Source organism: Malurus melanocephalus, unplaced genomic scaffold, assembly GCF_030028575.1.
Source record: "Malurus melanocephalus ecotype Western Australia unplaced genomic scaffold, MMel_1.1 scaffold_111, whole genome shotgun sequence".
Lineage (NCBI taxonomy): Eukaryota > Metazoa > Chordata > Aves > Passeriformes > Maluridae > Malurus > Malurus melanocephalus.
In genome coordinates this window covers 1,533,536-1,558,551 of record NW_026623343.1, presented here as the reverse complement: position 1 = coordinate 1,558,551, position 25,016 = coordinate 1,533,536, and the positions used below count along the sequence as shown (strand labels likewise).

General features: G+C 36.8%; 1 protein-coding gene across 4 annotated transcripts in view; it reads right to left on the bottom strand.

Annotated features, from left to right (window-relative positions):
- Positions 1-25,016, bottom strand: part of NCK2 (NCK adaptor protein 2) — an 84,374-nt gene that overhangs the window by 13,797 nt on the left and 45,561 nt on the right. For 3 of the 4 annotated variants that reach the window (XM_057369475.1, XM_057369477.1, XM_057369476.1), the window contains exon 3: positions 16,866-17,107. In XM_057369475.1, coding sequence (XP_057225458.1) covers positions 16,866-17,091 — 226 coding nt within the window. In that variant the 5' untranslated portion in view covers positions 17,092-17,107. The remainder of the gene's footprint in view (positions 1-16,865; positions 17,108-25,016) is intronic. The other variant, XM_057369478.1, reaches the window with a different exon arrangement.

Genomic DNA, 25,016 nt, shown 5'->3' with positions numbered 1-25,016 from the left:
TTTCATCAGTTTAGAGACCATTTTTAACCAAAAAGACAAGGATGTCTCAGAACTAATGAGCATTAAATTACAGTAATATAAACAACCACAACTTAAGGGTCGTTCTGTTAAGAAAGGGGGGAAATTACTTGTTATAACTTCATGGAAAACAAGCAACTGTATTTCAATAGATTCACTCTACATAAAGCACTTCACTGAGACTGAACATTCCAGATTAAAAATTTAGGCTTTTATCTGCTCACTAATGAAGATATGCAGTATACTTCTTGGAATTACAGCAGAAGAACTAATAACATAAAAAAAAAAGCAGTAGATGATGAAGTAGCTGGCCTATCTAGCTGACACTCAGAGCACAGAAATAACTGTGAGAGATGAGGATGTAGTGTGACAAGAAAGTGCCATAAACTGAAGTACCTAGAGAAAAAATTGTTGACAAACAGGTAACACCCCAAAATTTCTCAAAAAATCCCTTTGGAATCTGATAAAGGTATCTAAAACTTTAGGAAAAAGTTATCATTCAAGCACCTTCTTTCACTTGGACTTTCATAAATTCCATATTTTTTCACAAACCTTCCAAAGGTGCATCTGATATTTTAAATGTTCCCTCCTATCCTCCCCATTAAACACAAATCAYCACAAATTTGGGAAAATAAAACAAAAACACATAGTAAAGTTTCTAGTTTTTATCAATAAAAGCAATTGGAGTTCTTTAGTTTAAGCTTAACTTTTCAAATGAACAAACTTTTTAAGGCTGATAGCATGGTAATAATTAACCTTTTGCAATAGCAGCAATGTGCACCAAAGACTTTCCAGTTGGTTTGACCAAAGTAACAAACTATGCAAAGACCCATCTGCAGTCAAGCACAGCCAAGGGCACCACATTATTCAACAGCCATTTTTTATGTGATGTTGCAACACTCAYAACTGCATCCATGACTGAAGAGGAAACAAGTTGTTCCATGAGCAGAATGAAGGAAATCTGTTCCTGTTTTTCTCTTTTTTCTCCTCCTGCTGAGCTATTCCTCCTCTGCCTCCCTCATGTCCTGCAAGATTCACAATAAATCTCCCTACCATATGACTGATTTCACATCCCCAGGTCCTTCTCAKATCTCCAGCTTCCCACAGCCMTCWCCAAAATGCCTTCAAGGCATACTCCATACTCCAAAGCACCTTGGTGCTGCCCTCCTCCCTACCTTTGTTGGGCTGGCCAGCCAAGCACGATGCCCAGTGCTCCACTGCTTTTCAGCTCTGCCTGGACTGAGCAGACAGCTGGGGTTGCTCTGGCTTCTCCTCCAGTGAGGGATGCCAGCAGTGACCCTCCCAGGCAGAGACTTGGAGAAAACTAGTTAGTTTATCTCAGCCAGTCTGTCAAGTTTGCCTAAAATTGGCTGAGTTATCAAGGATGGACAGATGGACGGATGATGACAGCTGACTGTGACAGCATGACTAGTGTAAGCTTCATTTCCTCAGGAAACAAGTCTAAAAATATAATTTAGTAGGATGGCTTGTCACAGCTAAGCAAGAATAAAGTTAAGACAATTATAAAATTTGTATATGCATCTAAACAAAAAACACAACTACATTAAAAAAAGCACAAWCTACATGAGTCATCTCTAGAAGAGTAAACACTACCATTACTTACTACTAACAGAAATGTTCACTTACTACTATTTGTAAGGGGATCTCTATTTTTAGGTCTCAATGGAATGAAACACATATAAAGAATTTCATGGAAAACAAAACATTCAAGAACTTTGGGAGGTACACATAGAAATATACTTRCGATTGTAGTCTTAATTTTGGCACTTTTTATTGTCTTTCTTCTAATGAAAACCTATCACGAATGAAATAGAACTGTGCTTTTCCTATCCTGATGCACTGGTTACAGTTCACCTGAAGTCATAATCCTTTGTAACACAAATAATTGTTGTAAGGAGTAATTGAAAGCAAGAGATTAGCTTTCAAGTGAGGAAAATGGTGGAAGGAAGTATTGCAAAACAGCAGAAGAAAGTGTGTCTTGCTACTGTGATTCATAGGAAGTAACACTATTCACAATTTACAAGTAACCCACAGTTAATTAGTTAATTTTTCCTCTTATAAATAYTTTACCAAGTGATGTGAGCGGGTATGATTTTTAGGAAATATTATTGAGACMAAAAAAAGAGAATCAACTGGTTAGCATCATTTCCAGAGAAGGGACCCACTGCAAATCCTCCTCTCTGCAGTGAAAGAAATCCTCTGGCCCCAAGGTTAGTCCTAGGGAAACTCAGAAACGTGCCTGTCTCATCAGTACGTGCTGTCTTCCTTTCCTAGCTCAGCTGYGGCTCTAAAGAATAGCTTGTTTTTTGAGCAGCAGGCTGAAGACCAGTTTCCTATGAAYTTGCTTCCTGTCATTTAAATTTCCATTGTGCAAACACCCCTTCATTACCAGTTTGTCCCTGAGACAGCCTTCCCATTGTACCTACAAGGTCCTTGAGCTTGCACCTCTGATTCCCTCKCCCCATCGCGCTTACAGCCTTCCCACCTCATCCTCCTTAGACTTCCCTAGGAAATGTCTTGAGCTCCCCCAAGCCTCAAAGCGCTCAAAGCTCAAAGTGGTGGAATTTTCTTCTGGTTTATCTTCTTTGGCCCGATGCTGAGACAGTGCCAGCTCCCCTCCCCTTACATGTGTCTCCTGCCATGCTGGCCATACTCCTGGACCAAAGCTTGGCCACCTATCAGACAGCACTGCCCAGCCTTCTCCTGCTAAAAACAAACAGATTTCTCTCTCTCTTCTGTCTTTGTTGAAGRCACTGAAACAAAGCTGCAGAGCTACAATCTCTATGAAGATTGCTTCACAGGATAAAACGTTTAACTGCATTTAAAATGTTATCTTAAAACATACTTTATTAAACACATATATAACACCTGCATAGAAAGGGATTTTTTTTTTTTTGCCATTAGTAAAAATTTGTATTCCATTTGCTAACCATGGTTTAATATTCCATACTACCTTTGCTAGAAAAAGCCTAATTACAAAACAGACAACTTCCCAATTTTACAAAGTTTTATTTGGCGAGTCTTTCCATGTTCCTGTCTGAAGCTGAGAAGTGACCACAGTTTGTATTTTAACTGCATTTGATCATCGCCAGAGATGAAAGAACATCTCTGCAGGCTTACCCATACTCACGGTTTTTAAGTTCCGCTTAATATTAACCAAACACTAAAGGTATTTGCACTCAAATTCTCAAGCATCCCCTTCCAAGACTGTTCCCTAAATTTGTAAAATCTCATACGTAGATTAACTTGARTTGCATTTCTTTTTTAAAGGAATTTTAAGTTGATTTGATACCTGACTTTTTCTGAAGTCAATTTGATATTACTGAATTTTCCATTCTTCAATCTCCTGTACACAAAACAGGTTACTCAATACAAAATGGCAATTCCTGAGAAATTGCTGGCTAGTGTCATCTGAATTCTCCCCATCTACCTTTTCTAAAACCTTCTCTGATTTTCACACATAAATTTAATACATAAATGATGAGCAAAAATAGTTTTTGCAGCTTACCTGCACATCAAATCAAAATCACAGGACAAAAACAAACTAAACCACCTTTTCAGAAAAATGTTGCAGTACAAGAAAACTATTGCTTTGAGAAATGAATCATAAGTGCAACACCAAATTTCCAAAACAGAATTCCTCAATTCAGTATTCAATGAAAAAGACCATACCACTAAATACAATAATACAACTCCTTAAGAATCCTACAGTAACTTCTTACTCAAGTATCAAGAACAGTTAGGGAAGGACACCCTCCTCCAAAAGTGACCTTTAATCTATAGAATACACTGCAAAACCAACAAAAATGTCTCAACACAACTGAGTTTTGAAAACTACTTCCTCTTTAAGGGACTAGAGTTCTATAAAACATTGTTCTTCAAATATCCTGTATCAACGTTGGAGAAGCCAATTTTAAGTCTAAATAGGCAGCTGGAAATATAAAAATGAATGCTGCTGAGTAAAGTTGTTAGTTCTCCCCATGGCAAATTAGGAAGCCAACTATTTGTACATTTTCATCTATTGCTGTATTTACATATCTTAATAGAGTTTTTACCATAACAAGTCAGAGCTAATTTTCCTATCATGTATTCAACCTTTTATGTTTGAAATTAGTTTTCCATCAGTTATTATATATTACTACAAAAYTGTAAATTTGCAGAAAAAGTAACTTGAGCAAGATAAGAGTCATCAAAGAGATATCTTGAATTAATGGTGCATCAMATACCAACAGGTACTCTCTTTCACAGTCTATTTACAAATGCAACAATCTTTTTCTCAATTAAAAAACTAAATTATGCTGTATCACCTAGCCAAAATACAGCAACTGACATCAGAGCTGGAAAGGACACATGTACACTCGCAACACTCACACAGGCCGTCAAAGTATGGGTTTTAAACCTAACATGAACATTTGAAAATTTATGGAAAAAAAGAATTTTAGAAAGGATCTTTCATCGGAAACAGGAATTATCCAGTAGCTTAATTTTTTTTTTACTGACCATTACCCTCAGAACTATAAAAAAAAAAAAACACCATAATCAAACCTCAACAAAAAACCCAAAGCAACAAGGCAATTACTTGTAAAACTTTTCATACAAACTTTAATGCATTTTAATTTAGGTACCCTCCCTCTAGAATAAAATGTTTTTAAGAGTACTACTTGCTTTATGGTTATTTAAAAAACCCAAAGAACCCCAAAAATCACAAAATCCACACAAGAAGCATGAGTACAGTACATTTTTAATAAAAATATTTAAATTTTCATCAGTTTTTTATAATAATGGGTTTTGTTCTTTAAAAGTAATCCCATTACAATTSAAACTGAAACAAAGCACTCCAGAATGCTGAAAAATATAATCTTATTACTGTATTTTAAAACAACGACTTCCATTAAAAAAGCTGAAAGATTCATGATAAACAAGTTYGAGGCTGTCAATCTGWGGAAGTCAAAGAAATGAACTAGGARAACTCCCAATATAAATACCTAGAAAAAAAACAAATTCCGCTAATTTCAGATAGTTATAAAAAAAGTTAAGAAACAAATTTCAGCTGAAATGGAGGTATGTTTTAGTGCCCCCAAACATTAAATCAAATTTTACAGAACAACCCTCCTTGTTCTAAAAATCTTCAAAGACAAGGCAACCAGAATTTTTCATTCCATTTACTAATAAAGTGTTTTCTGTAAGATGCAGCAGAAACAAGCAAATTTCTCAAAACTAATTTTTATTTAGAAGTAATATTTATTCAACATTTTAACCAATTTTTATTTCAGATAGTTAACGTTATTTTTTTGTGTATTCTAACAAAATTGCAATTCCATCTGACTTSATACAGATGCAGTTAAAAACAATGATCCTTTTTTATTTAAGAAATAAATTATTAGTCTCTGAATACCACAACAATGAATTCTATTGCATATTAATGCATACAGTTAATAAGGAAGCAAAGTGTACAGTGCCTGTTTYAAACTAAAATTGTTTAAAGAAAGAAGCAATTAAATTTTCAGGAAAATTCTTCAGAAAAAACCCATCATAACGCAACTCAGTACAGAGATAAACACAACTTCTTGACAGCTGGAATATTCARATCAGACATTAATTTAGTTTTATGTTATTTATTATTACCTTTATAATTTCAAATTAATTTGTCTTTGCTTCTTTATTACTAAGGAATTCAGCAGACTAAGTTTCTTCTGTTACACAGAAAAAAACCCCAAACATTTCTGCACGTTTTCAGGTTTCAACCTCCCACTCCTTCTTCTCCCCCTCCAGCTACATGTCCAGTTTCCAAAAAAATGTTCAAAGGCCAAGATTCACATGTTTTAGAAGCAATGTATCCATCAACAGCACTCTTTAAAGGACACTGTTATAAATACCAGAAAACTTCAACTGCATTTGTGATACAGAAATGAAGCATTACAGCTSAATTAATGACTTTTTGTATCTTCTCTAAGAAGCTCAATATCAAAAAAAGCCACAATAGAACAAATCAGAAAATGGAAACTTTTCTCTAAATGTCAAAGAGAAACTCTGACATTTCGACAACCAGGCTGTTTTATCACTGTTTTTCAAATACAGGAAAAAGTAGTGTCAAAGTTTTCCATGCATCAAACACTATTCATTCAGTCTGGAGGCTTCTGAAAAGAAATCAACTCAAYAACTGTATTATAAACAACTACTGCATTAATCATCATTTACACCGTGCTACACATGCTTATCTGTTACTGGGAAAGGTACACTCAAATTCCAGTATCAGATACTCAGTTTCTCGTACCCAGAGTATTTTCGAACAAGAGGTTAAAATTGTAAAGATGTCATATAGGTTCAYATGCAGACAGAGACAGGCCTCCATAAACTGCCTCATGTATGTTCTCATCCCAGTGGCAAAATGAAGTAGAAGTCTCGTTAGGCARATTTAAATGGCCTTGGAATTTTAAATCCTCTATACAATAGGAAAATGGCTGTCTTGGTCTAAAGTAGACAGCATAGAAAATGGGTGGGGTTTCTCAAGACCTACCATTCCAATTACCCTACATATTTAAATTGAAGCTTGTTTGCTTTAAATATAGKCTCTGTTTTCAAATACAAATAGAAATATTTCCACCGCATTTGTATTCTTATAAATGATGCTGTATTGATTCTGTAGGGTGTCCTGATAAGAGAATATAACCAGAATTCCAATAAATTTAAAGCATAACTACAATTTTAAGAACACACTTATGAAGYGTGGGGAGAAGGTGCAGCAGCCTTGTAGGACTTCCCATTGCTTTCTGTTCCCTTGGTGGAGAAAAGGAAAGCTGTACWGTTTTACATCTCCTTCACATATACTAACACAAGATATTGACAAAGAAATCACTAATATGCATGAGATGCTCCAAGCTGTCTACCTCAATACATACTCCTGTCCCTCAGAAAGGATAAAATAGCTTATGTTCCCTCTCCTACTCTAGCACTTTATGGAAGGATGATTTATATTTAGCTATCTCACATKTATATGAAGTAGAAGAGGTACAGAGGACAGCTCAGGGAACAAATTCTACTTCCTAACACAAACCTGCTCAATTAAAAAGAAATTGAAAAAAAATACAGTAAGTACAAAGTAGACTAACCTGRATGCAAAATGACAACCCTCTAATTTAAAGATCCTGCCAAATAATCAAAATGGAATCATTCTATTTTAGACGTGTGACTATAGGTTCTAACTTGGGTCTTTTCACTTCTTGTATGCTCATATTTGCTTTTCAGGTACAGAATTGAGAGCAAATTGAGAGTAACAGATGTTACAGATACAGTTTGAAGTTTGCATCACCAAGCCCAACTCTGAACATAAAAACTACAAAGCAGCAATTATACAGCCCCTCAACTCAAAGAAATGCGTTAGAAAACAACGATACAAATACTGACAAAGGGTGGCATCTCAGCATCCAAAAGCTCAAGACAGTCCCTCCTGAAAGTACAACTGTCATCTACTCTTTGAGCTTACTGTGTTTTACTCCAGCTGACCCATACCAACACCAAGCATGATGTAGAGCCTTAGTAATTCTACCACAAGGCCAGAATGCYCATCTTATGCTACACTAGTGTTTTCGAACACTAAGTATGCGTTACAAGAAAAACACAAGATGTTTATTGCAATTTTCTTTAGAAACCTCAAAAAAAACCTTCAAAGCCTGCCACAGTTTTCCTGTAAGCTCCTCTTTGGCAGGGGAAAGCAAACTAAATCCTGTCTTTTCTGTACTAACTTCTCTGAATTGCAATGCACACAGCTTCGTTAATCAAGGGCTCTCAGGTTATTGGCAATTAMATACACAACACCAGGCCTCTCTGTCTCTGAAGGGGAAGTAACAGGATGAAATGGCTCACTTAACAAAACAGCCTGTCTCCTCTGAGGTTTRGTCCTCACAGCCAAAAGACAAAACCCCACTACACACACAAACCAGAACAATTTCTTCTGTTGATTTAAACTCGGTGAGTAATAAATTTATCTCCTGTTCTGGAGAACAATTTCCTGAATGAACAATTAAAAAAAATATCTTGCAGGTTGGTTAGTAAATTGGTAGAGCCCATATACCAGAAGAAAGACATTTTCACTACATCAAAATACAATTTCCCTTTCTTTTTTCTTTCACTTTCCATTTTCTTATATTTACAAAATCCCGAAGACTGCAAACAGGAGTGATGGCAACGATTGCATACAATTTAGACAGTCTCCAGCCTAAGTTCTAAATCCATTTTCTAGTGCAAAATACAGCTACAAATAGTCATTTATTAGAAAGAGCACCCCTAAACATCCACCTGGGCAAGCTGACAAGAGAGGTGTCCATCCAAATGCACTTGCTGAGACCACTGAAATATCTGTCAGTAAACAATCACGTTCACCACTGAAGCAACTCTCAAAAATGCCCTCTGTGCTGGAACTCTTCCCCTTAAAACAACAGAGGTGAGCATTCTCTCCTGCATAGCAGCTTTGTGCCTTATGTCTGCATACACTGCMCGCATCTCAATTCCTGCTTTATGGACAGACCTCACAAAACAAAGCACTTTTGGGACTCAGAAAATTGAAAGAAACCTTCCCTTACACATTCTAAGACYAAGCCAACTTCTTTTGTTGTGAACACTAATTTACAAATTCTGTTTACATGGTATGAGAACATGCCACCTATTGTTCAGGTCTTCCAAAAACGTGAGAAACAGTAAGCAATGGAATCCAAGTGAAAACATGAAGAGAAAAAGAAACAAATTAATACTTCAACATATCCTGGAAGATTAMACATCAAGACAGCTCAAGGCCACAAAATAAAAAAGAAAAGAGATCYGTCCAGTAATCCTGAAATAATTATTTAGGGTTATATATTGAAGGAAATAGCCACATTTGAAGGAAAAGAATTCGCCAATAATTCTAATGTGGAAGAAAGSACAGCCACTGTCACTTCTGTACTGAAAAATCTCTCATCCTTTGAGAGACTGGAATTCCTTGGGAAATGATGTCTCTGAGAGTATATACACAGGCTATTGATTTTTGTCAGTTACCTTAGCCTGATCTTTAGAATGGTGACCCAGCTCTGCACACCAAACAAGGTACACAGTATCTCCAGTACCTCAGATACTGTCATCTGTTTCCTCTSTCTGCTACCACCTTCAGTGCTAGGACACGAAGCCAAAGAGGAGCACAATATGCAGAGCACACAAATACATGTACCCCCATAAATATTTGCTCACAGAAAAATCCCAGCCCAGGCAGACAKGTGCAATGCAGTGACCCACACTGCRGCCCCAGTTCTGCTGCCTCAGCCAACTTCAGYTCTCCCAGGAATCTGAGGGAAAGGAAGGCAGAAGAGAACAAAATGCAACGAATCCAGTACAAGACAGTACTTGGAAAAAAACATACTCTATTTTCAGTGGTTCAGAAGAGGAGATAATTAGCAGAATGCTTAAAGTATTTTATTCTAYGTAAAAAATGAAACATCAAAAGAGCTGAGAGTTCACACACAAACTTTTAACACTAAGAAAGTAAAAGACTCTGCCTCCACAGCTGAAACAGGCTGTAGGAAGAGCTACTGGCAATGGAGCGACTCTCTTTAATAGTGAGCTGTGAAACTACCTTGGGAGCTAATTTTTGGGATTGCTTTAAGGCCAGACATTACAGATTGAAATATAACTGGCTCAGAGAGGGGCCAAGGGTCCTCCAAGGTGACAATTGAGGGAAATAATACCAAAGACATCAGTACACACAGCCACACTGAGTTAAGGTGATCCTTTTATCTTTTCACACATAATTATGAATAAAATAAAAGCTMATTCTTCAATCTGTAAATGTCAATGTACCTCCGAGCACACATACAMGTTCTCCACAGAAAAGGGAGTGAAAAGTATTCCTATTAGATACAACTTCTAATACAATACAAGGAATTAATTTTCTCACTCAATATAGACTAAAAATAGGAGGATTTCTTTATACCTTCAGCCTTGCAAAGTGTTACTGCAACCGCCACAGAACAGAAATCTGCTAAAAGGTAGCACACATCATGGTTTGCTTTATATATTTGTTTTAAATTCTTGAAGCAGCACATCCTTTAAATTGYCTACTCCAACAAATAATCTACCCCAATGAAGACAAAACTTCAGCACAATACAATACATGCAATTGTGAACTGAAAAAAGCAGACTTCTGAACCATTACAAGCTAGCATTGCAACAAGCTTCAGGTTCTGCATTCACAGCTGGTTTTGCCTTTTCACTTTGAAGGAGATAAAGGGCGTGGTGCATACATCCAGCAGAGAAACTCTTTATCAAGCAATAAAAGAAGCATTATTCTGTACCTTGAGTTCTCCAGAATATKCACCAAAAATTCTTTATTTCAGCTCCTTAAAAGGCATGTAGTTTGTGTTTCATATTCATTGGGGTTTTTTGTTGTGGTTTTGTTTGTTTGTTTTGCATTAGTCTGCTCTGTGACTTCASATTTTTTCCTTCTCAAACAGATGTTTCTTTAGGAATTACAACACAGTATTTTTTAGAAAGTCTGATTTCGGTTCCACGAAGCAGAAACTTGGATTCCTTTAGTGTTATTTTCAGTGGACACAGTTGAYACACTTAAATATTTGTGGATGCATGATAGGCCCAAAACCATAAATTTGAGAATTGGTTTCACATTCTAGATAAATATTTTAACACATAATAGTAATGTTAATTCAAAATTAATGTATTTTTTGCCATTATGTATCTAATTAACAGTGAGAAAGCAGACCCTATCGTGTCGTCAGTATCTTATGTCATTTTCCATATGCAAAACTACTGCTTTTGAGTATGTGCCCACATCTTCAAAGATCATCAATAAAATGCAAATGGCTACTTTAACTAAGTCTAGGTTTTAATACTGATTGTAAGGCTGATATATTTCCAGAAAGCAGCAAAACATTTGAATTACTTATTATAAAATCATCTGCTGTCACTCCAGTGGCTCAGCACTGCCAGTTCGTAACTTTACATGCTCTAGACAGGAATGGAAGAAATCTCTTTGTGTTTGAAATCACTGTGAACATCTCCCATTTCTCCTTTCTCAGCAATCTACATAACCACAATGATCTATTATTACTGTAAATATGGAAGAAAAGCAATTGTTCCAGCGTTTTTTCCCCGAAACTAAAGACACCACACCTAAAAGGAGTTCCCATCACTTCCCTCACTACCACAAAACCATGTTCCTCAATTTAATCTCTGCTGAAGAGTCACCACTGTTGCCACACAGTCTCATAAACAAATACACTTACTTTGAGCAACGCAGCTACAAAGCAGGATAAAGCACAGCAGAGAAAGTGCTTTTGTTGAACACATTCAACCATGAAATGCGCTATTCTAGGATTCTAGGAAATTGAGCAAGAATTTTTGCTRCATATRAACATCTCCATTACTTCCTCTCCCKAAATTTTAACTTAAATTCCTGAATACTGACTCCTTTAAAGTGTACATAGAGATGAATTACCCTCATCCAATCCTCCAACAGACATGCCACTACTGTCATKACCACATTTTCTGACAAGTTAGAAAGCTTCAAAGCAATAGTAAGGGACACAGGAAAAAAACTTTTATTTTTTGGTGAATGTCTATAAGGGGATTGATTTTACTGCTAATTTCAGAGATGACTGGCRACATRYAAACTTCATATAATTTGTTCTTAGGAATTTTTATATGCAATAAATAATTTAACAACTACCTATAKACTTTAGGAAGTCACATATTAAACCCTGGTTTTTGAATGGAAAGACTAGCATTCCTTATAGGTCTGGGACAAGGAAGGTCAAAACCATCAGGAGTTTGAGGTTCTAAAGAGATTAAAATAACTTGTTTGTCTTGTGGTCCTGTTTTTATTAACATAAGCTGTATAAGGCTTAAGAGGCTATGCTATACAACAGTGTAGTTATTATACAGTGATACTGTATTTTTTTTTGTTTCCGCCATTCTTTCATTTTGTAACAAATTTTACATCCTTATGGTGTCCAGAGAAGACTAGAATTGGAAAWAACTAATTAAGAACTAACAGAAATATTTTCAAACTGGTACTTGGTCATATTACGAATTTAATGTGTTTTCTGTGATCTTGCAGGTCATGTGGCTCAGGCACGTCACTGACAAACAAACATAAATTCATCAAGCAAAAAACACTCAGTTTAGTGCTATGACTGTGGCAGAAATAGTGTGCATACTTCTTATGACTGCACTTTTAAAAACTAGTCTRAAAGAACAGGAAAACACTCAGTTAAAAACCACAACGTTAGAGTCACATAAGTAATTTTCACTAGTGAATTACTTCAGTAATCAAATTTCAATATTTAAAGCAACATTTAGAAGCAATCTGATGAATATCAAAATAYCACCTTGTACAACTAAATCTACTACACATACCACATCAGAACCACCAAAACTGGATCACTAAGATATTTTTAAAAGAAAAAAAAAATCCTCAAAATCAAAACAAACAARCAAAAAAATAAAGGCCAATAACACACACACCAGAACCTGAATGTTGATAACTTAATTGGAGAATGAGATTTCATAACCATGTGATACAGGACTATGACAGTAATAGCTCAGATAYGAGTTGAAATAATTTTATGTAAGAAGGAACTACACCAAGCCTCTTAACCAACAGTAAAGAGGAACAGATTTCCATGGTCAAGAAAATATTGCACTAAAGAATGWCCAATTCCTCATTTCTGCTTCTTACTAGGCAGTGACTCTGCAATGAAAAAAGGGCTAACTTCCCAGTTAATTTCCAAAAGAATACCGAGAAAGAGGTACTAAGTAACTCTTACGTGGGAAAATATGAAGTTATAAATTTGAAAAAAACCCATCTAATAAAAATAGCTGGGGCGAAGGGAGAAATATAAAACTGTTGATTCCTGGAAGCAACAGTATATATGGCATTCCAGGACTGCTGCACAGTCTACAGACTGACCCTTGTAGGCACACACCACAGGGGCTGACAAACACAGGAAATACTCCTGGACACTCACAACACTTCTGCAATAACGTGCTAGGAACACTGATGCAAGCAAGGACTCGTTTCTGTACAATACACCTCACTTGGCAACTCTCACTTTCCAAATCTGGCAAATCTGAGTGAATTAAAACTAAAAAGTTACTGAAAAGTTTTGCAGACTTACGGAGGCTTAATAAAGGAGCCTTTTAAAACGTCTCTCATGMAACTCAAACATCTCTGTGAAGTGTTATCAAGGTTACTGTTACTTGCTATTATCACCAAAACTCATCTGTTTCTGTTGTTCCTACAGATATGCAAACACCTTTCCTGTATTCTTGGTGTCCAATCTCTCTTTCAATACACCTTTTATTAAACCTTTTTTTTTTTTTTTTTTTTTAGGGCATCTGCTCAAAAACCCCTGCCAAGAGCAGAATAGAAACATCCTCAAGGTTTCTTATGGGGTTGTTCATTAAAGGGAACAAGAGCAGAAACCTGTAAGAAAACCCTGTATGCATTGCTGGTTGTGAAGCAAAAGCAGTACACACAACATTAAGAAAATCATGGATTCCCATGAAAAAGGCATCCTGCTGCTGGATCACATGCTTCAGTCACTCATGGCATGCTGCTGCCTGGGGAGCTGTGCTGCTGCCAGGAAAATTACTTGCAAAGAGATGGAAAAAATGCAGAAGTTTTATTCTGAGTACACAAACAACTGACTTCTCAATTATTCTGGCTTCCTTCAGATAAGGTTTCTGTTCGGCGTGACAGAGATGAGCCAGCAGGCATAGATCATCTTTGCTGCAGAAGGGGAAACCCGTGGAGTTGCACTCAGAGGCAGCTCTGGGGGTGGTGCTGGCAAACACCCACTCCAACCAAGTGGATATGGGAATTCCTTTCCACCCCCAGCACATGGGAAGAATTATATTACAGAAAATTACAGTTTAAAAGATGCATGTTGGAGGTCTCTTGCTTACTAAGACTTATTCAAAATGTATAAAAAATACCCTACCCAMAAAAGAAATACTGTAAAAGAAAACTATTTTAAACTTCATTATAATRAATGAAGATGAAATTTTAATCACAGGCCTGGAAGCTGGCTTTTGCCTTAAGAATAGTAATAATTACCAGATTTCAYTCATTATGAGCAAACAGAAGACAGCAATTTGAAATGGCCAAATTACCATTAACATTTTATTTGCAGTATCACTCAGTTAAGACAAAAAAGGGAATGAGAAGATGAATCATTTAAAATACTTAATAGGTGGCCTATAATATATTATAAAACTATATTTCCATGATTAAACTAGCCCATTGTAGCTAAGTATCTATTAGACTTCACTCAAGAGATTTGAGAAGACACAAGTAACRTATATCAAACAGAAAAATGACAAAACCAGACATCCATCATTAGAAGAATTACAAGACTMGAAGTTTCTCCAAGTAATTTAAGGAAAGTTAAAAGTTATGGAAAAATTCCCTAACGTCAGGATTCAAGGAAGATACAGTAGAATAGAGTAAACCCTTAAAAAGRCAAAGACAATGTGAATGGTGTAGAAAAGGCTGTTGTTTTGCAAAAAGGCATAGGATGATTCAAAAATATCTCTTCAGAAATTACAGGGGGTCATTTGAGATTTTGGGTGAGCTGCTTTTCAGTCTACAAGTAACTAATTTAATGACTATATGCTAAACAAGAGTTCACCATTTTAATAAGCACTCAATATATTTAGGAGAGCTCTCTCTGAATGCATTTTATTTTATGTACTTTTCAAAAAATTATAAAATATAATGGAAATTCAAGAAGCCTTAGGACACTGCTAAAAATGGGCTGATATTTTAAAGCATCAAGCTGCCTATTATAGGTGCCCACACGTCCATTAACCTTCCACCAGCCCTAAACCATAAAACAGTAAAACTGATAGGACTCTATTAATAAASTATTTAAGAGTTGAGATATAATTARTGACAGTCAACAGTTCTGGGAAAATTAGGTTTTAGCATCAAACAGGCATGACTTCACTCTCTGATAAGATTARAAGTTTTCCTGATAAAGGCAACTTCAAAAAGGTAGTAAACTTTCCTGGTGTACTTTGGGTTTTGTGTACAAGACACCAACCTAACTGGTGGCATAAAGTTCCATTAGAACACAAACTGCCAAAGAGGAACAACTATTCAGATGATGCACCTTCAACAGCAAACGAGGGGAACTATTAATTTAATAGTTATGGCTCCTGTGGGGTCTGCTGCAAATTGAACTATGGCTGGCACTTTTCACATTTATTGAATATGGAAGYATAAATCAAGCATGGGTAATTACCATGGATAAGCACAAGAGTGGCAGATAGGTATAGGTAATCACATACACAACACATGACATCATTTGCATGATAATAATGCTTTCACATGAATTATTTTTTAACACTAGGAAATGGAACCTGTTAAGGAAGAGGCAGGGAAAAGTGGATCTCCATGGGAACAACCATTTGCTGGAACGACACACGTACGGAAGGCGGGTCCAGGTACGTCACTGGAAGCAGCTATTGAGTCTGCTGTTTCTCTCCTGAGATTTCACAAGACCCATTATTAATTACTGACAGACTAATAAATTACACTTTGTTGGTTTTTTTCTTTTAAGTTCAGTACCTGATATTTTGGCAGCAGCTTCAAGATCAAAGCTGGAAACATATTTGGTTTCAGAAGCAATAMTCATGACCACCATTCCCAACTGTTCTGGGTTAGGAGGTATTTTTAATGAGAATTTTCTTGTGATCCTTGGAGAGGCTGGCATAATGACACATTAGACATATTTGTATAAAGAGAACTTAAGAACTTGYTTTGCTGGGTGAAGCAAAACTTTCAAGAGTTGTTTCACTAGATGAAGCATTGGTCTTGCAATTTGCAAGCCTTTGTTTAAAAAAAAGGAGTGCATTTTTGATGGCCTCTCAGAACAATGGATCCTCTAAGGAAGGACACGTGCTCTGCTTGTTCTGAATGGGAAATTACTGTACAGCAAGACAGGCAAGGCTTAAAGACTATAGTTTAGCTGAGGACTCTAATTCAGAAAAGGTAAAAACAATTGTACAGATACATGGTGCACAGCATATACATGTTTCATTACAGTAAGGAGTTCACAGCACCTAAACTATTAAAAGAGACTATTCTTAAGCACTGGCTCTTTTGGGTGGATGTAGAGGACAGTAGATCAGTCTATGAGTTAGGTTATGCCTTAGGCAGYTTCTCACTGTCACAGGATGTAAAAGAGCATAGAGGTACTTTACACTCTGGATGCTCTCTGGTAAGTGACACTAGGGATGGCTCAGCCATGAAAACACCACACACCTTTCTCACATCTTTTCACTGTTCACCACCAAAGTGAAGGGAAGGACCCTGCACCGTGCAGCTCTGTTAACACTGAAAAGATAAACATGTACGGATGCTAGGACACACCTTTGGCTATGATACCTATGCTGATCAAGACAGCTTATATTCTTCATCTTTCAAGTAAGAGGACTTGGCATGAATGGAGAGGTTTCAGCAGGTGATATCTATCTAAATCCCAGTTTTACAGCCACTGAAAATACACAACCTCTGAAAAAATGGAATGAAAATAACCTCTTTTTCTTCTGGATGTGATGTAAGAAAATATGTTTCAGATTTTTACAGATGATTCTCCACCTACACCCACTCTTTCTGTCTCTCCCTCCCCTCCATCATTCACCCACCATGTCACCTCACACTAAGGATAAAGACAATCCAAACACGCCTGTTAAAAGAATACTTATGTGCACATTACATTCCTAACCTGAAACTCATCAAGTCTACTTAATTTATTCCAAAAGACAAACGGACTTACCCAATGTATCCTTCAGATTTTTAACCAGAGAACCTTTCTTCAAGCTGTTTTTTCGCTCCACATAATTTGATGGCACATATCCCGTTTTGTTGGCCGCGTTTCTTACCCTCCACCATGTCTTAGAATCATCTAATAGCCAAAGACGCTCATTTTTCTTGATGTCAAGTTCTTGGTCCTGCTGTGCAGTGTAATCCCACTTTGCAATAACAATAACTTCTTCTGTCATCTTTCATGGAGTCCTTCTGAAAAAAAATGTTAAAACATTATCCTCAGTAAATTATGTCATATAATTTTTACTCATTTTTTTCTTTGAATTCTTCTAAAACAAGCAAGAAAYGGGGTAGGGAAAAATGAGAATGCCATACAAGGAAAACCATCTTTTAAAAATAAGGGAAGTCAAAAATCTTCCTTGGCTTTTCTGCCACCAAAGTATTACAATACATTGACAGTATAATCTAGTCATAACATATTACATTCAGTTCCTCAGAATGTATATAAAATATTATCTGGATACATATTAACAGAGGTTGATTTATAAAATCCATTATGTTTTTGCATACAACATTATAAACATATCCTATGCATAGCATTCCAAGTTCTGACCTGAGAAAAAACATAAAATAGCAGTATTCAAAAAATGTATTTTCCTTCCACACTAGTTTCGCATCCTCATACTAACTTCACATATGCAAGTTTTCTGCATTTAAATGAAGTTGTCCATCTTTTTTAATAGAAAGGTAAGAAATAATTCAAGTAGTAACGCAACCCAGTGGGGAAGTCTGTCATCAATAAAAAGGTACTGTCTTAAGCCTTTGTTCACCGTTTTGTGCAGGCAGCACAAAACTGCCTTTAMGAGTTTTCACTCCCCCTTTGTTCACAGGAAGATCCCAGCTCAGCACAGTCCTGCACCAGGCATTAGTCAGCGGGGTGGAAAAGAGCACCCACTGGATTTAATTTCTTCCCTACATATCCAGAGTTCCATTAAGACTGAATAAGTTGTCTTTTTCTCACTTACCTGTGAGAAYAATGATCTTTTTCAAAGCGATTTGTCAGCTGCACAAAGACAGCTGCATGCCTCCACGTTTTCCTACGTTTTCCTACGCATCCCAGCAATTACCAGGAACAATGCGAGGGAGCACAATCGTGTGTGAGCACAATGCTAGTACCAAGTGACATTCAAATATATTATAATGCCAACCAAAACATGTTGATTTTACCTTCTAAATTCTGAGAAGTCAACGAAAATGTTCCAATGGCTGCTGTGGGGGTTGGGGGAGAGGGAAGTGGAGGAGGACAGAGAAAGTAGGAGGTGAGGACATATTTGAAAATCAATGAAGCAGGTTTTGGGGTTTATTTTTTAAATATAAGGTGCAGATCTACTTTTAACTACAGATTAGTAGAAAAAGGTGCAAAAGTACTTCAAGCTATTAATGTCCAAAGATCTTTGTAACATTTGACTTTGTTGCCCAGGTCCGGCAAGTCCACAACTCTGTCTTCACTGATACCTAACAGGTTAGGTGACAGAAAGGTAATTAAAAAAAAMCCAAACCTTATTTGGAAAATCTGTTCTGCATGTAAGTTATATATAAATATCACCTATATTCCAAAAGAGTTCCTTCAGCAGTCTGTAAACACACACACTTCCCCCTTTAGCTACAGTACAAACTGTGAAAACGGCAAGCCAGACAACTCATCTTATCTACTCTAGTAAAATTCAATGCTTTCCTTATTGAATATATAATCATAAAACATACTAGCAGACCCTATTATAAATTAAGAGCCTCCTCTTATCATGAAWTTTGTTTCCAGGAGAACATCATATAGGGCTGAGCTATGGTTTCTAAACCATTTGACAGCAAAGCTCTGGCAAGCACCTGCAACATCACCCCTCACAGCCAAGGCAAGACATGATTTTTGAAAATATGAAACTTAGATAAACAGGTTTAAGTTCTCAGTTTCCAATCAAAAACCAGAAAGAACATACAACAATTAAAACATTATGCAAATACGCACTTGCATAGCTGAGGTCCCCAAGAGGAGCTATGACACTCTGAACTGAGAAGCACAACCCTTACAGTKCAGACAGGATGTGACTTATGCAGTGGAACTGCCAGTTTTACAAGAAATAAGTCAGTAACCATTCAATCTTTTTTTTTTTCCCCATCTTTTTTTTTTTCCCTTCAATAATAATCCCATCAGACAATGACAGAGAAGACCCTGAGCTTTGGACCTCAGTCTCGAGTAAACTGCCCTGCTTTCTGACTGACATAAAATGGACAGAGAGCTTACAGGTCGATAAGCTGATGTAGCCACAGGGGACTGCAATCAAACATGTTCTGGAGTCTGGTGTCATCAATATAATCTATCTCTCCAATTTAGATTGGTTTATTTTATCTCAGCAATTGTAAAATGGTCAATTCTTACTACTCGTGGGGACATGGAGAACATGAAGAAATAGGACATCATCAATGCAGTTAGTTGATGTTGGCACTACATAGGCTCCCATTCTAAAAAAAAGCTATTTTCACAATACAGGCAAGTTAAAATGATCTATCAATATTACAGTATATTAGTAATAACCCCCCCTTCCCCCATCAGAAATAATATTTGGCTAGTGACTGGTAGAAAACCATTAAATTCTTCCTATACCTCTGAGAAAAAAAAAATTCAATTACTCCTATTGTAAGAGTTGTCAAATCTTTCCCCACAGTGTTGGSTGAGGACTGAAGCACAGGAAAAGACCATTTACCAGGGCTGACAATATCAACTGTTGTTCTCTAAAACTCACCAGGACGGGTTGCTCAAACCTACTCGATTTCTTAAATTCCCGTTAGTGTAGACATGTAAAACTGCCACTATGCCTCAGAAACAATGTCATTTCACAAGCAGACACCTTGCATGATGCAATTTTGCCAGAAGTATTCAGGTATAGTGAAGTCAAGTTTCTCAAGTGTCATGCTCACACATAACCCCTTTCAGCTTCATTCAGGTTTAACTGAATGTTTAGTGGTACAAGCTTTCCTTCCCAACTGGGAACAGGATTTAGTCAAAATGCATAATATAATTGCAGCTAAACATCTGTCCATTTAAACCTGAATATATGTGTGTAGAGTTTAGTTGTGTTGTGGTTTTATTTTTTTAGTTTTAGGTTTGTTCTTTTTTGGAAGGGGGGGAATTTTGCTTTTTGTTTTGGGGTTTTTTGTTTGCTTATTTGATTTTGTTTGTTTTTAATGTGGGAAAATACATTAAAGTTCTTAAAATTATTTTCTTATGATTACATTATTAGACTGGCTCAATCAAGGACAATATGGCTCTTCCCCTGACCTCTGCAGAGCTAAGATTTGCTAGTATGTGAATAAGGATACATTTGTTTCCCAGAAGGGGGGATGTAGAATTAATAGTTTTGAAATCCTTCTGCAACACAGCTGTGTGCCAAATAAAAGATTATAAGCAGACAACATAACTAGATTTGGGGGAAAACGAAAGGAAAAAACAGTAACACAGCCTCCCGAAGCATTTGAGAGTACCACAAAAACCTGACGCGGACTGAAAGCATGAAATTTCTTTACTGCACTGCTTACAGATTACAAAACAAAACATACCACAGTTCCCATAGATCTTGATGGCAGCATGAGATTCCTTCACATCAAGAAAACAAGTCCATTACTATTAAGAACATACAACATTCTGGAAAGCTCCTTCTCAAAAGGCTCAGAAGTCCTAGCACTGAAATACTAAGTCTTCTCCTACCGGACAGAACAACATTCCACCCCTGTTCAGAAAGCACCAGTGAAAAGCTTTGAAATACGCAAGGAACCTTAAGTGCATAAAATGCGACAGTCTTTCCTCCAGACAATATTGTTTCACACGACCTGGTTTTTACCTTACCATATCAGGTGGACATTTGATTTACTTTTATGGCAGTCCAACTTCCAACCTTAAAAACCAAACACAATCGAAAATGACACTGTTAAATGAGCAAACAGAACTCCACAACCCAGACCTTCAAAAAGTAATTCTTATATTAGCCACATGACCAATACGCAACTCCAACTCTTGTTAATACAGCAATTCCTTCACAGTTATTAGTCCTACAAAGCTAATTTACCAACACTGTATCTGCTGAAATGTTAATGCTAGCACAATTTAGATTGACATAACCTATTCTCAGCCACTTGTTTCTTCTCTCCAGTTTAGGTTTTGTTAGGAGTCTTGTCTTCAGTGGCAGCTGCCCTACTGMAGAAGCACACGGGAAAATTTTTCTACACACAAATCACCCTTGGGAGAGAGGGGAAAACTGAAAAATTGCCTGGCCAAGAAGGCAATGAAAAAAAAMCTCAGCCTAAGTTAGGTCAGTTATGGCTGTACTGACAGGCTTTTCAGACAGGGTAGGAACATTAACCGTATGACAGGATAAAGGCTGACATTGGTGCAATATCTACTACTGTAGCTTCTGTACAACTTCATGAGAAGAAAGTCCAGAAAGGAAAAGGACATGTTCAATAAACTATCAACAATCCAATAACTTAGCAATGACAGGAAAAAAAACTTAACAGACAAAAAAACACCTATACCATTTCCAAGCCATGCTTAAAACTGAACCATGCAAGTAATATTTGAGATTATAGAAACTTAAACATAAAGGAACTTGAGAAAGTTTATTCCAAAAAGCTTGTAAATCTRCTAGTGGTTCTTCATGTGAAAGGTTTACCCAGCTGGTGTCATTTTAAGTATATAGAATTGTTACACAGATTTCATTCTCTTGTTACCAGGCTAGGATTTCAACCCCCACTCTTTCCCCTTCCCCATATAGGACTAATATGATAAATAATGATAAATAGGAAAGGTCCCTTATCAGCATGCCACCTGAACTAGAATCTTCTCCTACAGACTGACATAAGTTCACACTATGGCTAGTTTAATGACCTGGTCCAGCGGGCAGAATGTTGTATGTTCTTTTATCTTGCCCTCAAAAGGAAGGCTCACAATTATRTCAGGGTTAGTTAAGATAGTGCAAAGAGGAGGTATGTTTGAGCTTTAAAGATGCAGTGAGAAAGGGAACAGTTGCTCTCCTTGTTCACAATTTGTTTTGCAAAAAGGAACATGACTGAAAAATGACTGACAGTAATGTCTGAAATTTAATCCCTCACCAAGGGAACAAGCAAAAATTCTAATAATAGTCAGTGCCAATTGATATAATAGACTGTTCTGGAATTGGATGTCTTCCTAAGAMACAGTGAAAGAAAGGGACAAAATTGATACAGAGGCTTTCACATGACACTGATGTACATAAAACATATGACTGCTATACAATATTAAATAAGATATAATTACTGTAGGATATTTAGTTAATTACATGAGAATGGAAAACTAATAATCTATCACAGTTTTCTCTAAGATTTGAAGGCTGACCAACCTCTCCTCCTGTCCCCAAACTCAGAAAAATCAAAATGGGTTTTGATGGGCATGTGCTGCTGACAAGTCAGCCAGCTATCTGGTGCTCACCTGGTTCATCTTTCATAAGCCATGGCAAATAGGCAATATTTGGTCCTCTAAGGTAACACAGTTGCAGAAAATAAATCAAAGAAAGTCTGTATTCATCAGGACCTATTTCACAGTACCTGGATATGTTAACTGTATTCTGGAATTAATAACTTCTATCAGATCACATCATCTGAAGTATGCTTTAAGTATGCTTTAAGTCTTGTTTATGGTGATGCAATCTCCAGTTAGCCTGCCTACTGTTTCAGGAAGTTTGAAGTTTTGTTTTCACCTACAGTTTTTTTCTTTGTTGCATGTGTGGGTGTGTGGTTAGYTTTCTTATATCAGCCTGGATGAATAGTTTTGACATATAGAAAAATTTAAAAAAAAACCAAATCTTTGCATTTGGGATTCTTTCACTTAGGTATTGAGGATCAGTAGAACACCAAACACAAAGACAGAACTCGGAAGGCATTAAAAAAAACCAGAMATGTGAATTCAACTAAACACTTGTGAAAAAGAATACACCTTTTGGGCATACTTTTGGCTTCCCCCAGTGGAGCCAAGCCAAGCCAGTGGAGTTAAAAAACAGGAAATTATAATCTACTTCATTCAAAGGCCAAAGTCACCTAAACCAAGGAAGATAGATATTTCTAATGACTGCTACAAGGAAATCTCGAAATGCAGAGGTTTAAAAAGAGCAAACAAACTGATCCAAATTATGTCTAATCGCAGCCCTTTGTTAAAACCAGTAAAACCCTTTCCATGCTTTGTTACTTTGGCTRTGTGCTGGTGCTTGGGCAAACAGAGATGGATCACATAAAGGCCACCTCGTCTAACTGCCTCTGGAGTTTAACACTTTAATACTTCATATAATGTATGTCAGTCCACCCCAAGAGACACATTTCTTTGGAAAGAGGTCACTGCATCAAAAATTACTGTAAGACTACTCTCTTTCTCTTTTAAAGGAAGTTAACCAAATAGCTGTAGTGAACAAGCATTCATCACCCAGCTATGTAGTTCTGAGGTGTCAAACCAATACCTGAGCAAAAAAGCCCCCCACACCCAGGCAGCCTAAAATAGTTGACTATAGTTGAATAGTTTTAGCACAAGCTTGACAATTAATTTGGAGTATTTCACTATTAGGTCTCATTAGGATGCATTGATTACAGAACAAAAAGTGATAGCTGAGTAAGTGCAAGTAATTATTAACTAATTTACTTTGATGTGCAAACTGAAGACACAGTCACAATCAATAGATGCTGCTGTCTGTACTTTAGGGGGTCAGTTTTTAAAACTGAAAACAATAAGTGGAAACTGTAAAAGTGGAGTGGAAACTGTAAAAAATAAATGTGAACAAATATGTAAATAAWTTCATCCATAGCAAAGGAGGAATGTTTTATTATCATTGCCAACCTACTCTCATAATTTAGCATTTACAAAACAAGTATTGGTTAAAAAAATAACCTGTTAAATAAGTGAGGTAAAAAGCTCTAGAGACTTTCTGTCCTCTCTCCCTGGTCCTTTCCTTGAAAAGGAAAAACTTATACCAACAAGCTCAAATCTGGAAATGCAAACTGAAAATATTAAAGAAGCAAAATTCAGCTCATCAAGAACTATAAAAAAGGTATTATAACTGCATTGAAATAATTTAAATATTAGCAAAAGTATAAGTACAGAATTAGAATATTAAGTTGACTGCACATGATGCAGRAAAAGAAGTTTAATACTTTTTTCTACACTATGGAATTATTTTACAGAGATATCCATTTTTTCTGTGTCATTAACTGGTATATAAAAGTAATAAGAAAAATTAAAACTCTTTTAATGTTCAAATGCACCCCAAGATATCAGAAACATCCACAAAGCTATTAAGGTTTTAGCTATTCACTAATATTTTTTTTCCACTTTTTCTGGGATCCTATTTTATGTCTACCCATCTACCCAAGCTGGACAGACTAAACAACCAGCTAAGGGATAGCCTCAGTGACAATGCAGGAGTGACCCAGAGGCAGGCTCAGCAGGTGCCGTGAGCTTTYCTGGCAGCAACAGCACATTTGTTCTTAAGTGCAAAAAACACTTTGTTTCCTTTAGAGTCACTCGGGGGAAAAAGTTTAAAAAAAAAAACCAACCAGAAAGGCATAATTAYAGATGAAAGGATGAGGGCGATCCAGGCTGGTGCAACAGTTAATGGCAGCAGAGGCTCTTCGGCCCATGCCCTGCCACAGTCCCCTCTCCTTCAGTCAACGCAAGGATGGGGCTTTTAGATACTTCTTGTTAACTGGSAGGTATATCTCCAAAACAAGTGAAAGATCACTCTTAATTAAGCAGCAATTCAGAGCTGTACTAACCTGGCCTTGCTACCTGCACACACCCCTCGCACAGTTGGTGTGGGCTGCCCCTGTTCACAGGCACAGAGTGGTGAGGCCTGGGTTTGTTTGTGCAGCCAAATGCTTTACAGCTGCTAGGCAAGGCTGGCCTCTCAGCACCACAACATATCTGATATCCCAATCTCCAATACAGCTGCAGATACGTGCCAGCACCTTGTATCTCACATTTCAGAACAACTGCAAACAGGAAACCTCAAGACCAGTTGAGTGGTAACGAATTTCTGCGTAACTCCAATAGASTACAGAACTTAAGCATGTTTTTTGTCTTGTAAGTGGCTTA